This window comes from Elephantulus edwardii, unplaced genomic scaffold, assembly GCF_000299155.1.
Source record: "Elephantulus edwardii isolate Elephantulus edwardi_28Jun2011 unplaced genomic scaffold, EleEdw1.0 scaffold00238, whole genome shotgun sequence".
Classification (NCBI taxonomy): Eukaryota; Metazoa; Chordata; class Mammalia; order Macroscelidea; family Macroscelididae; genus Elephantulus; species Elephantulus edwardii.
The window spans coordinates 2743233-2757188 of record NW_006399988.1 but is presented as its reverse complement, the minus strand read 5'-3'; the positions used below and the strand labels follow the sequence as shown (position 1 = coordinate 2757188).

General features: G+C 44.0%; 1 protein-coding gene across 2 annotated transcripts in view; it reads left to right on the top strand.

Moving 5' to 3' along the window:
- The window catches only part of DAPK1 (death-associated protein kinase 1), a 265295-nt gene that overhangs the window by 244154 nt on the left and 7185 nt on the right, over nucleotides 1-13956 (top strand). The window contains exons 20-24 of one of the 2 annotated variants that reach the window (XM_006898873.1): nucleotides 831-1019; nucleotides 2357-2554; nucleotides 4013-4151; nucleotides 4998-5118; nucleotides 12627-12815. In XM_006898873.1, coding sequence (XP_006898935.1) covers nucleotides 831-1019; nucleotides 2357-2554; nucleotides 4013-4151; nucleotides 4998-5118; nucleotides 12627-12815 — 836 coding nt within the window. The remainder of the gene's footprint in view (nucleotides 1-830; nucleotides 1020-2356; nucleotides 2555-4012; nucleotides 4152-4997; nucleotides 5119-12626; nucleotides 12816-13956) is intronic. The other variant, XM_006898874.1, reaches the window with a different exon arrangement.

Here is a 13956-nt window from a genome sequence, read left to right as displayed (position 1 = left end):
AAAACTCTGCTTCTGACGAGAGTCACAGCACTCTCAGGTGCAGAGGTGAGGACTTCACCAGGACTGTGGGGAGTGGTCGCCCTGTCACTCATCTCAGTATAAGAACAAGAGGACATGGTGCTGCTGAGAATATGGAGGCTGCAGACAAGGCAGGAAGAGGGAGTGGGGCCATACCATTGGTGCTGCTGTCCAGTCAGCCTGTCCCTGGAGACCTGCAGGATGACAGAGCTAGTCCACTGGGGTCACTCTTGCTGGCTGGTGATCAAGCACTCACTCCATACCATGCTCAGAGCAAGCATGTCCAAGTGTTCACTTTGTCCTGTAAGATTGCCACAGACTCACTGTTTTAGTAGTTCACAGGCCTCTCTGGCTAGTCTGTCTGAGTGTGGAAGGCCCAAAGGAAGAACTGTCCCCATGCATGTATTTAAGATACTAAAGTGGCTCAGCTTCAGGCGTCACAGCCCCCAGCATACAAGTGACCACAGTGCACCAACTGATTGTGGACAGTGGAAGGTCAGGGACGGGGTTACCAGCACTGAGGCAGGAACTGAGCAGGGGGGGTGGGGGGTAAACTTTCCTCCCCCCCCTACCTTTCCAGTACTTCCCGTTGGCTAACCCCAACCAAAAACCAAGGCAAGGATGCCTAGAAACTGCCTGGAGGGATCAGTCGTTGACAGAGAGCAGGGCAGAGAAGAGGCATGGGCGGGTCAAGTAAAGATCAGATAGATACCCGTGAGGTGGCAGAGCTGCCCACTGTGGGTTGGGGGGCTGGGCCAGGTGGGAGGTGGTTTCTGGCCAGTTCAGCATGTGACCCCTCTCTCTACCTGCAGTCTCCGTGAGCATCAACAACCTGTGTCCCGGCTGTGAGAACGTGAGTGTGCGGAGCCGCAGCATGATGTTCGAGCCAGGCCTCACCAAGGGTGTGCTGGGAGTGTTCGTGGCCCCACCACACCACTCACACAGCTCAGCTGATGACCAGTCCACTAAGGCCATTGACATCCAGAATGCCTACTTGAATGGTACGTGACTCTGGGCAGCACTTGTGTTGTGCAAACCCCAGGCCATCCACGACAATGGAGAGACCAGGTTTCTTCCACCAGGTTGTGCGTTCCTCCCTGCATCAAGCAGAACAGAACCTGTCCAGGAGATGTACTGGCTCATACTCATAGCTAGGAACCCTGAGCACTACTGTCTCCCCACATGTCCCACTGTGTCCACATGGACTCATGGTGACCCATATGTGCCTATGGTTCTTCCTGGCTGACTTTCAGGAGCAGGTCACTAGGTCTGTCTTCCAGCACACCAGAATCAATGTTTCAGTCAAGTGTTAGGAGAGGCTAGTCCTCAGGAAAGGATATCATGCTGGGAAAGGTGGGCGATCAGTGTAAAAGAGGAAGACCCTCCCTCAGTGAGATGGATGGACACAATGACTGCAGTAGTGGGTTCGAGTGTTTCAGAGATTGTGAGAATATGACAAGGTTCAGATCTGTTGTTCATAGGGTCACTATCCTTTGTAGTTGACTTGACACCTAACAACAACCAACACCACCCAGGGATTGCAAAGATGCAGGCACCAACAAACGACTGCTGTCAATTCTATGCGAGCTCATAGTGCTGCCTTCAAGGAGGTGTATTGCCACACCTCTCTCTCATTATGAGTTCCATCTATGCACTTTTGGTTGCAGAAGGCCACTCCTACCGAGTATACCCCCAGAGCTCCAAGTCTTGTTAGATGCCATCAAGGTGATCCTGAGGCATAGTTGGGATTGTATGAGAGAGCTGATGAGGGGAAGCAGAATATGGGGATCTGGGGTGTGTAAACTTCTAGGACTTGAATTATTGTGCAGGCCAGAGGGCATCCTACTTGTTGGGTCTCTGGCCTTGGGGAGATCAGGATGGCACATGGTGGTCTAGAGTTGTGTGAGGCCTGACAGGGTCAGAGAGTGCATCTAGTCGAAGTGAGAAGCAGGCTGGCTTGCAGCAGGACCACAGAACTGTGACAAGATCACATTTTAAGAAAATGGATTGCAGTAGAAAAAGATATGGATGTGGAGATAGACACAAGTCCATGTCCCTGGTCATGCATGTGGTTTACACTCAGCTGATAACTGAAGCAGTGCTTTGAGCCCACCAGAGTGTCCCAGAGGGAAGGCTGTTGGCCTTGGTAGAGAGTGCAGTTAGGAATGCCCTATAGAGCTCAGTTTTCCTCTGAACCACAAGGGGTTGCCACAAGTCGGAACAGACAGTCATGTGGGTGGGTGTACGGACGAGCGATGCAGCCCCAAGGTTCTGAGACCAGTTTGATCAGAACCTGGTGCTGCTCCATGCTCAACTTGAGTGTATATCTCCTCTGCAGGCATCGGTGATTTCAGCGTGTGGGAGTTTTCTGGGAATCCTGTGTATTTCTGCTGTTACGATTATTTTGCTGCCAATGATCCCACCTCGATCCACGTTGTGGTTTTCAGTCTGGAGGAGCCCTATGAGATACAGCTGAACCAAGTGATTTTCTGGTTGAGCTTTCTGAAGAGCCTGGTGCCTGTGGAAGAGGCCATAGGTGAGCTGAGGAGGCTGGCCATCCGGCTACTGTGCTCCTCCACCTTGCCTCACGGCCTGCCACCCCTACCCCGCACAAATGTGGGCTTGCACTCATAGTTGCTTGTTTTTGTACATTCCTCCTCCCAGCAGACTTTCTGATTTCATTTCATGCAATCTTCTGAGACTCACTGTTCATTTCTTTCCTGTGTCTGAGGCCCAGTTCTGAGCAATCCCTGGAAAGCAGTTTCTCTCTAAGCCTTAAGAGCTGTGGTCCATTGAGTGTAAACAGAATGTGTTCTTTAATAATTGTGACCCTTGATTTTCAGCTTTCATGCAGGAGACCTAAGTTTGGTTTCTAGCCACAGCACTTCGTGCACAGTCAGTCCCTTCTATCTCTGATTCTTGCATGTTACTTGATGCTGAGCAAGTTCCAGGGAAGCTTCCAAACTAAAATGTATTAGAAAAAAAGGCTTGGTAATCTACTTCCATAACTCAGCCTTTGAACACCCTCAGAGTCACAGTAATCTGATCTATGATACATCACAATGATGGCACAGGAATAGGACATCGCTGTGCTCCGTTGTTTTTGAGGCCACCTGGAGTGACAGTCACACACACTCACACACGCCTCTCTACTTAAAAGGAGCACAGTTAATGTCATTGATTATTTAAAAAATGCCATTCTTCTCATCCTCCAAATCCATCAGGAAGAGAATAAAAATAGATGTTTGGGACAAATGATCATATTTATTAAGTTATCATAAATTTCTTAGAGGACAAGGTAACATGGGATAAATTTCGTCTTTTCATACAAGCAGTCTTGTGTGATTCCCTGATGAGTTATACTTAGCAAATTATGCTTTTCCATAAAGGCATCTAGAGAATGAAACGCAGTGAGCTTAGTTCCCCTTGGTATACTGCCATGCGCACCAGCTTTCTCTCCTCTCCTGTAAATGTGAAACTGGCTATAGGCTCCACTGCTGAACCCTTCTTAAGGTGCCACTGTGTTCAGCTCTGTCTTCGCTTTTGTAAAAGGTGTTCCTGTCACTAGCCACTTCTGCCCCCACAGGGCAAATGGGACTGCTTGCAGAAGATCTGGAAGCAGCTGCCTTCTGTCTTGTGATCTGCTTCTAGTCACTGCTGAGCAAACTTCCTTGATATTCAAGCTTCGGAGGTTTAGTTTCAGTGGCAGCAACTTAGGAGCAAACCACTCCCATTAGCAGACATGCACTCAGTGTGCAAACTCCATGTCTTCTGGAGGCAGCAGCTGACCCAGGGGGGCTCCAGCCTGGGAGGAGAGGCACCCCCTTGGCCTTGAAGAAAAAGAGTCTCCCCTTGGACTTGGAGGAGAAGCCCCCTTGGTCTGGGAGGAGACACCCCCCCCGCCTTGGCCTGGGCACAGAGGTTCCCGTCAACCTGGGAGGAGAGGCAGCCAATTAAGGGCTGGCTCCTCATTCAGGCTGTCTCTGCCTTCCAGCCTTTGGTGGTAAGCTGAAGAACCCACTGCGAGTTGTCCTGGTGGCCACTCATGCTGACATCATGAATGTACCCCGTCCAGCTGGAGGTGAATTTGGTTATGACAAAGATACCTCATTGCTTAAAGAAGTTAGGAACAGGTAAGGCATGACCTTGGTCTCCAACCCAGTGTGCACATCATTGGTGTGAAAATATGAGAAATCACAAGTATGAACCTGAGAAAGGATGAAAGGGCTGTTTTATTGCATTTTTACTTTATCAGAGCAGTGGATGTCCCTGACTGAGCCTATAAAGGTAAAGGTCACTTGGTAAAACACCCGTCTTCTAACTTCTTTCCTCCTGTCACTGCTACCAGAGAAACTTCTTTTATTTGGGCTTTTAGTTTACTTGTTGCTCTCCCTTTAATATTTATCAGTATTTCTCAAAATTTTGGGCCAATTATTGGGGCCTGAAGCTCTCTTAGGGGTTCACAACCAACTTGTTTTAAGTTGGAATGACTAGAATGAGTGGTATAGAGGAAACTTGTCAGGCTCGCTCAAACTGACTCGCGGTGTTAGGACAAGAAATGACAGAGTGCACAGCTGAATCCACCAGCACTCTGCAGGAGGAAACGAGGCAGTATGCTTCCATAGAGATTACAGCCCTTGGAAACCCTCTCAGGCAGGTATCTGTCCAACAGAGTCACTGAGAGTCAGAGTCTGTTGACATTTCTCAGATTTACAGGAAGAGCGCTTTCAGCCTGATGCCCTTCTATCACAGAAGCTGAAGTCTCCTCCCCAGGTATCTATGACCCTGCAGAAACCAAGGTGCCTATTTGGACAGCTCTGAGTAAAGCAATATCCTCAAGGCTTGCTGCACACACCGTCACTGCGCGGAGTTCACAGAACAGCAGACTGAAGATTAGCTCAAGTCACCACAACTGCCCCTGCGTCCATGGGCCCCTAACAGCCTTTTTCCTTTCATGAAACCTTTGCTGTTCCTCACAGGTTTGGGAATGATCTTCATGTTTCAAACAAGCTCTTTGTCCTGGATGCTGGAGCTTCGGGATCTAAGGACATGAAGGTACTTCGAAACCATCTGCAGGAAATTCGGAGCCAGATTGTTACTGTAAGTTGGGAGAAGACTTGAACCTCACCCTCACCAGACCACTGAGTGACTCAGAGGGTTGGGTCTTTTGGGGACTTCCCTCCTAGTCTGGTCTGTGTCTTAACTTTCCCTGTGTCTTAGTTTTGTGGGATAAGGCATATACCACAAGTGGGTGGCTTTGAAGGAGAAAAATTTCTTTTCTCCCAGTTCAGGCATGCCTAATCAGGACTGCCTGTAGTGGAAATCTTACCTGGCTCTTAGCTTCTAGTTGTTATTGTTGTTGCGGTGATATCAAGTCAACTATGACTCATAGAAACCTTATGAACAGGTCTGAACCCTGCCCTATCCTGTGACATCCTCATCATCTCTGATATACTTTAACACATTGTTCCAACAACTGTGTCCATCCATCTTGTTGATGATCCTCCTCTCATATACTGACCCTCTACCTTTCCAAGTCTGATATCCGTTTCCAAGTTTTGGCCTCTTCTAACAACATAGCCAAAGTATGTGAGATAAAGTTATGCCATTGTTGCCTCTAAGGAACACCCTGGTTGCACTTTCTCTAAGACATTTTTGGTTTGTGTTTTGGGGTGGGTTTTTGTTGTTGTTGTTTTGCAGTCAGTCTATAAGGCTGAGAATAGAATGATAGAATTCTGCACAATCAATTATATATTCATTGAAAATACCTTTTATAAGAAACATAAACACAGGATATACACATGGATTTCAACTGATGGATGTACAGGAAATAAATTGATTACATCTGTGGAAGGGAACATTGGAAAAGTTCAATATGAGCAGTAAAAACTAGGCCAGATGCTGATTATGGAACAGACCATCAACTACTCATATGCAAGTTCAAATTAAAACTAAAGAAGGTTAAATAATATCCACAGGAATCAAAATTTGATCTTGAGTCTATGCCCCCTGAATTTAAAAACCAATTCAGTGAGAGGTTTGTGGCCTTGAACACTAATGAACTAAGACAGATGAGCTATGGGAAGATACTAAGAATATCGTCCATGAAAATGCTGAAGGTCTTTACAAAGAAGGAAGAAGACAATTTAAGCCATGTCTGAGGGCCACAGATTAAAATCACCCACTTTGGGCTTGGTAGCATAACTTTCTGTCCACTAGGCCAACGTAGCTCTCTCTGTGTTGTTATTGTTGCTGTTAAGTGCCATCGAGTCATAGACAACTCATAGCATCCCTATGAACAAAAGACCTGAACACTGTTCACTTCCAAGCTTGTTTTTAATGGGGAAACTCCACCAAACACCATGGGTAACCATTATCACATTTGGCACATCAGTTGTCACCGTGTTTAGCATCACAGCAACCACAAATTACCTCTATACAGCAACACACAGACTAGAACTATACCACCTAGAAGAATGTTTGTATAAGGAACTTTATCTAAGCCACTTTCCTCCATATCCTCCTCCAGTGCACCTGTAAGCAACACCTCCAAAGTCCTTTCCTTTATAACTCATGAGTTTGCTCCCTTATTGCTCCCTTTCCTATAGGTAACCTGGACATGAGTCTTGTTCCAGAAGCCAACACAAAGGGAAGAAACACAAAAGTTAAGCTGAATAGAAGATTTCAAAGGGCTGCTCGGGAAAACAGAGTATTATAATGAAATGTGCTAGGAACTGGAGTCAGAAAATCAAAAGGGCCAAACTTGCTTGGCATTTCTTAAGCTGAAGGAACTAAAGAACAACATCAAGTTGCTATGGGCAGAATACTGAATGATTTGAGAAGCATTAGAAGAAGAAGAATGAAGGGAGTATACAGAGTCATTGTACCAATGGTACATTCTACAGAATTGATCACATATTAGGACACAAATCAAGCCTCAAAAATTTAAAAATATTGAAATAATACAAAGTATCTTCTCAGACCACAATGCCATAAAACTAGAAATTAACTACAAGAGGATAAAGCTTATTAAGCCATCAACGTGGAAGCTAGAACACAATTGTGTTACAGAATAAAAAATGAAATAAAGTTCCTTGAAACAAATGATAATAAAAATAGAATGTATTAAAACCTCTGAGATGCAGCTAAGGGGCCAGCTCATAGCAATAGGCAAACACATTAAAAAGATATAAGCAAAATAAATTATTTCACTCAATATCTTCATCAAATAGAAAAAACAACAGTCTACCCAACAGCCTCAAAAAGAAAGGAAATTATAAGGATAAGAGCTGAAATCAATGAGATAGAAAACAGAAAAACAGTTGAAATCATCATTAAGGCCAGGAGCTGATGTTTCAAAAGGATCAATAAAATTGACCAAAAAAATAAATAAATAAAAATTAACAAACCATTGGCAAGCTTAAAAGAAAAAAGGAGAAGACATAAATAATTCAATTAAGAAATTATAAAGGTGGCATCACAACAGAACCAGAGGAAATTAAAGCTATAATATTTGAGTATTATGAAAAGCTGTACTCAGATAAATTTGAAAATCTAGAGGAAATGGACAAATTCCTTAAAACTCATGCACTACCCAGGTTGACACAGTCAGATGTAGAACACTTGAATAGACCCATCACAAAAAAAGTCCTGGACCACATGGCTTCACAGCTGAATTCTGCCAACATTCAGAGAAGATTTATCACCAATTCTACTTATTTCAAAATACAGGAAAGAGAAGGAACACTCAGATACATTCTATGAAGCAAGCATAATCTTGATACCAAAACCAAGCAAAGATATTACCCCCCCAAAAAAATACAGACCAGTATCTCTCATGAACATAGATGCAAAAATCTTTAACAAAACCCTAGCCAATAGAATCCAAAAGCACATAAAATATAAATAATTCATCATGACCAGGTGGGATTCATAACAGGTAAGCAAGAATGCTTCAACATAAGAAAAAGAATCAGCATAATTCACCAAATTAACAAAAAAATAACAAGAACCATATGATCCTAGCAGTTGATTCAGAAAAGGCATTTGACAAAATGCAGCACCTCTTTCTGATTAAGACACTCAACAAAATTGGAATAGAAGGGATTTCCTCAATGTAGTCAAAATTATATATGCAAAACCAAGAGCCACTTATCATTCTGAATAAAGAAAGATTAAAAGCATTTTCTTTGCAAACAGAGACCAAACAAGGATATCCACTGTCATCACTGCTATTCAGTATTTTACTGGAAGTGCTTGCTAGGGCAGTACAACAAGAGGCATCCTGATCAGCAGAGAGATGGTTAAACTGTCACTCTATGCAGATGATATAATAATGAACACAGAAAACCCTAAGGACTCAATAAAAAACCTGTTAGAGCTAGTAGATCAGTTTAGCAGAGTGGCAGGATACAAGTTCAATATCAAAAAAGCAGGGGATTCCTCCACAGTAACAAAGAGAACTCAGAGAAGGAAACCAAGAAGGCATTACCATTTATAGTAGCCAACCACAAACGAAGATACTTGAGAGTGAAACTAAAGATACAAAAGACCTGTACAAGGAAAACTACAGAATGTTTCTGCAAGACACAGTAAAAGACCAAAAGAAATGGGAAAATGGGCTCTGTTCATGGATGTTGTTGTTATGCGCCGTCAAGTCACTTGCGACTCATAGCGACCCTATGTACAACAGCCCTAAACCCTGCTCTATCCTGTGCTAATCGCGCTGCCTCTGACCCACGCATCCCGATAACCCCAGTCACTGAATCAATCCACCTCATAGAGAGTCTTCCCCTCCTGTGCTGTCCCTTCACCCTCCCAAGCATGATGTCCCTCTCCAAGGACCTGTCCCTCCTTACAACATGTCCAAAGTATGTCAGAAGAAGGCCCAGAATCCTTGCCTCCAAGTAGCAGCCCGGTTTAATCCTCTCCAAGATGAATCTGTTTGTTTTCTTGGCAGCCCATGGTACATTAAATACTCTTCTCCAGCACCACAGGTCAAAGGCATCAATTCTCCTTCTTCCTAGTCATTGTCCAACTCTCTGATGCATAACAAGTGATTGCAAAGACCGTAGCTTGTATCAGGCGCACCTTAGTCTCCAGAGTGACACCATTGCTCTTCAGTACTTTGGAGAGGTCCCTAACAGCAGACTTTCCCATCACAATACGTTTTTTTTATTTCCTGGCTACTGGTGCCAAGAGTGTTGACCGTGGAGCTAAGCAGACTAAAGTTGTTAACAATCTCAATCTCTTCACCATCCATTCTGATGCTGCCAGTTGGTCCAGTGGTGAGAATCTTTGTCTTCTTGACATTGAGCCTCAATCCATACTGAAGGCAGCAGTCCTTGACCCTCTGCAGCAAGCGCTTCAGGTCCTCCTCAGTTTCAGCAAGCAGGGTTGTGTCATCTGCATAACACAGATTGTTAATAGATCTTCCAGCAATCCTGACTCCACACTTCTCCTCATAGAGCCCAGCCTCTCGGATAATCTGTTCTGCATACAGGTTGAAAAGGTATGGAGATAGGACACATCCCTGGCGTACACCTTTTCCAATTTTGAACCATGCTGTGTTTCCCTGCTCTGTTCTGATGACTGCCTCTTGGTCCAAGTATAGGTTTCGCATTAGAACGATCAAGTGTTCTGGGATTTCCATTCTTCTGTGTCAGCCACAGTTTGTTATGATCCACACAGTCAATCACCTTTGCATAAACAATGAAACACAGATAGACATTCTTCTGGTATTCCCTGCTTTCAGCTAAGATCCATCTAACATCGGCTACAGTATCCCTAGTACCACAACCCCTTCTAAACCCAGCCTGGACTTCTGGCAGTTCTCTGCTGATGTGCTCCAGTCTTTTTTGGATAATCTTCTGGTGGCCTACTGGCAAGGAACTGTGCTGCCAACTCAAAGGCACATGGTTTGAGTCAACTAGCTTTTCTGAGGGAAAAAGATGGGTAAATCCTTTGTGATTTACTGTCTCTGAAAACCTGTTGGTTTGTCTCTCGGTTCATGGATAGGAGAAGACTCCATATTATGGAAATGACAATACTACCAAAATCAATCTACATGTTCAATGCAATCCCAATACAAATATCAAATTGATTTCTCAAGATCAAAGTGGAAATCATTAAGTTTATATGGAGAGGAAAAAGACTCTGAATAAACAAAGTAATTCTGAAAAAACAATGGGAAAAATGAAGTGGGAGGCATAGCACTTCCTGACCTCAAAACCTACTACACAGCAGTACTAACCAAAACAGCATGGTACTGGTATAATAACAGTCATGTAGACCAGTGGAACAGAATTGAGAACCCCGAAATGAACCTATCTATCTACGGTCAACTGATATTCAACAAGGAAATAAAACCTGTCTTATGGGGAAATGACAACCTCTTCAACAAATGGTGCTAACAAAACTGGACTGCTACCTGTATCCACATGTTGTACCATACACAAAAATCAGACCTCAGAATAAAGCCTAAAACCACAAAGCTCATAAGACACAAAAAAAATTAAATCTCTGTGCTCATCAAAATTTGATATTTCACTTCTTTTAAGTCTTTCTTTACATTTTTGCCTGCCAGTCTATGTTGTTGTTTTTATTACACATCTGTTCCTTTGTGTAACTTGTGAGTTCATGTGTTTTATTTTATTTTATAAATACCATTATAAAGAAACTTATTTTTAAATTAAAATTAAAAAAACTTTTTTCAACAGGGTAAAAAGAAAACCTCCTGACTGGGAAAAAATTTGGCAATACCATCTCATACAAGGGTCTTGTAACAAGAGATTACAGACTCCTACAGGGACTCCAGAAGAAAAAGACTTTAAATCCAATTACAAAATGAGCAAAAGACATGGAAAGACGTTTCACAGAGGAGGACATTCAGATGGCCAACAAACACATGAAGAAATGCTCAAAATCACTGGCAATAAGAGAGATGCAAATCAAAACCACAGTGAGATACGATGTTAGCCAAGTCGCACTGGCAAAGTTTATCAAGGCAGCAAGCAATAAATGTTGGAGAGGATGTGGCAAGATAGGAACTCTTATACATTGTTGGTGGGGGTTGTAAAATGGTATAACTCTGGAAGGCAGTTTGGCATTTCCTCAAAAAAGCTGAACATAGAAATTCCATATGGCCTAGCTATTCATCTGCTTGGAATATACCCTGAGAAAATGAGAACTGAGGCACAGAGACTTGTACCCCAATATTCATAGCAGCATTATTCGCCATCATAAAGAACATGGAAACAGCCCAAATGTCCAACCACAATGGAATGGATTGAGAAATTATGGTACATTCACACGATGGAATACTATTGTGTAAATTACTACCTAACAGGGGAGGAACTGGCGAGCATTATGCTAAGTGAACTAATTCAGTCTCATAAAGACAACTACCATATAGGACAATTATTGTAAACTTGTATGAGGATTAAAGGAGTGGAGAGCATGGGGCTTAAATAGGGTTGCACAATTTCATGAGTGGAGGGAGGAATTAGTAAAGGAAAGTGGAAAGGTCTGGTGTGGGGGAAAAAAATGTATATGAGCTTTGTATGTAAACCAGCATAAAAGAAAATAAAAAAAAAAAAACCAAAACACCCATAACTCCTGTCTTGGAATTCTTACTATGCATAAATTCTTCCACTCATTAGTGCCCCACACTTTCAAAGAAGTTGATAGTAAGGATTTGTCCTCTACTTTACTGGTCCTTTCCTCCACTGATTCAGCTGTTTGAGCATTCTACTATGGTGTTAGCAATTTCTGATGTTTTCTTGCATATACCCTTCCTGGGGAACTACTTGGCAGCAAGCAGGAGCATGCACCCCCAATCTCAAGGACATTGAATGTGTCTGTGCCCTAGTCATCGAGATCAAGGGCTCTTGTTTGCCTCCTTTCCTGTCTTCCCTCCTTGGGTGTGGGTCATGTTCTGCTCCCCTAGCTTTACTTTGGAATTGTCTGCACTGTGTTTCTGTCTCCCGTTTTGGATTCTGTGAAGCTGCTGTCCTGCACTCCTCTCCTGGGGACACTGCTTCCTCTATGTCAAGTTGTCCATACTCTGGTTGGGCAGCTGACAGGAATCTGTAATCCATGTCTCCTTGTCCTCTCTTTTCATCCAGTTTTCCTTCCTGTCAGTGTGCTATCTGATTCTTTATCCTTCTGTTTGCTCTGTAGGATTCTGAGACCGTCATCTGTGTCTGACTTACTTGATTTCTCCTGGCTTGTTCAACGAGAATGGCATAGTAGTATATATCTAACTAAAACCATCTTGCTGAGTCTTCATTGGCTGGATTTTGGAAGTTAATTGCCTAATCTTTCTTCCTAGTCTGTCTTATTCTGGAAGTGCCATTGAAACCTGCTCAGCATCATAGCAACACACATGCCCTCCAGCAGCATATGGCTGCACAGGAGGGACTCTGGGAGATGATAGAACCCGGTTTCCTACCCTGTATGAAGCAAGACTTTTCTCAATTACCCTGCCCCAGCAGCTAGCTACATACTCCAAAAAAGTAATAATTCATTCAGAATAGAATGGATGGGAGGATTTCGGTCAGGTACCCCTCAGCAACGTACGTATCATTAATCTGTCTTTCCTGCTTCAGGTCTGCCCTCCAATGACTAACCTGTGTGAGAAGCTCATTTCCACGCTGCCTTCCTGGAGGAAACTCAATGGGCCCAACCAGTTGATGTCACTCCAGCAGTTCATGTATGATGTGCAGGACCAGCTAAACCCTCTGGTCAGTGAGGAGGACCTCAGGCGTGTAGCCCAGCAGCTCCACAGCATCGGCGAGGTAATGGCCTGACAGGGTCTCTGGACCACATTCTTTTTCCAGATTCCAGGGCCTTCAAGGGCCTGAGGAGGAGATACTGGAAACTGCCCAACTTGCCATATTTTCAAATGTGTTCTGCAAACAGTACTGGGGGCAGAGGTCTCCTCCTGTCACCTTGATCACTTTCTATTTCAGACAGTATCAGTCAGGCTGGCTGCCCTACACATGGTGTTATCCACCCCAGCTTGATGGTAAAGTTCTTCTCAGAGGACGTTGCCCAGGAAGCTAAGCCAGGCAGATAGTGCACATGGACACCGAGCAATCCTAGAAACCCAGTTCAGCACCCTGAGAGCAAGGCCAGCAGTGGTCACAAGGCAGCAGCAGCCTCTTCACTCTTGATTTTGTCATATCAGCACTGGGTGAAGGTGTAGAAGCCCTGTTCTACATCATATACCTGCACCTTAGAGGGGTACACACATTCCATGTCTGCATCCAGGGAACTCAGGAAGTATGAGCTAGCCTGAGCCAGGAAGAAGAGTTCTGAGACAATGAGGCACCAAAAGTTTGCCTGTCTAGTCTGAGGGCCACACTTTGTGGCTAGCTCTATGGATCACACGTGCTTGAAATGAAAACTGGGTCCAGTAGCCGCTGCCTCAGTACTGGAGGATCATCTCTGAGTTCAGATGGGACAGACAGACTTCACCAGTAACCAGTGAGTCAGTCCTAACCCCTGTGATGCCATGTAGGTCAGATAGAGCTGTGCTGCATACAGTTCTCAAGAGCTCCTCTTTCAGAACTTTGACATCCAGGAATATCGCTGGGTAGACTCAGGCTGCTAATGAAAAGGTTGGCAGTTTGAACCTACCAGCAATTCCTGGGAGAAAAGGCCTGCACTCTGCTTGCATGAAGAGTGCAGTTGAAGAGCCCTGTGGGGCAGTTCTGCTCTGGCATGCCAGCTGTCAAAGACAAATTGTCTATAGGTGATGGATTTATTTCTAAGTTCTTAATTCTGTTCACTGATCACTATACGCTGTCATTGAACCAGTTCCACACTCTATTAATTACCATTGTTGTGTGGTCCATTGTGAGATCAGGAATTATGAGACCTCCTGCTTTTTTTTTTCTCTCTCTCTTCTTTAGTGTCATTTTGTTTGTTGTTGTT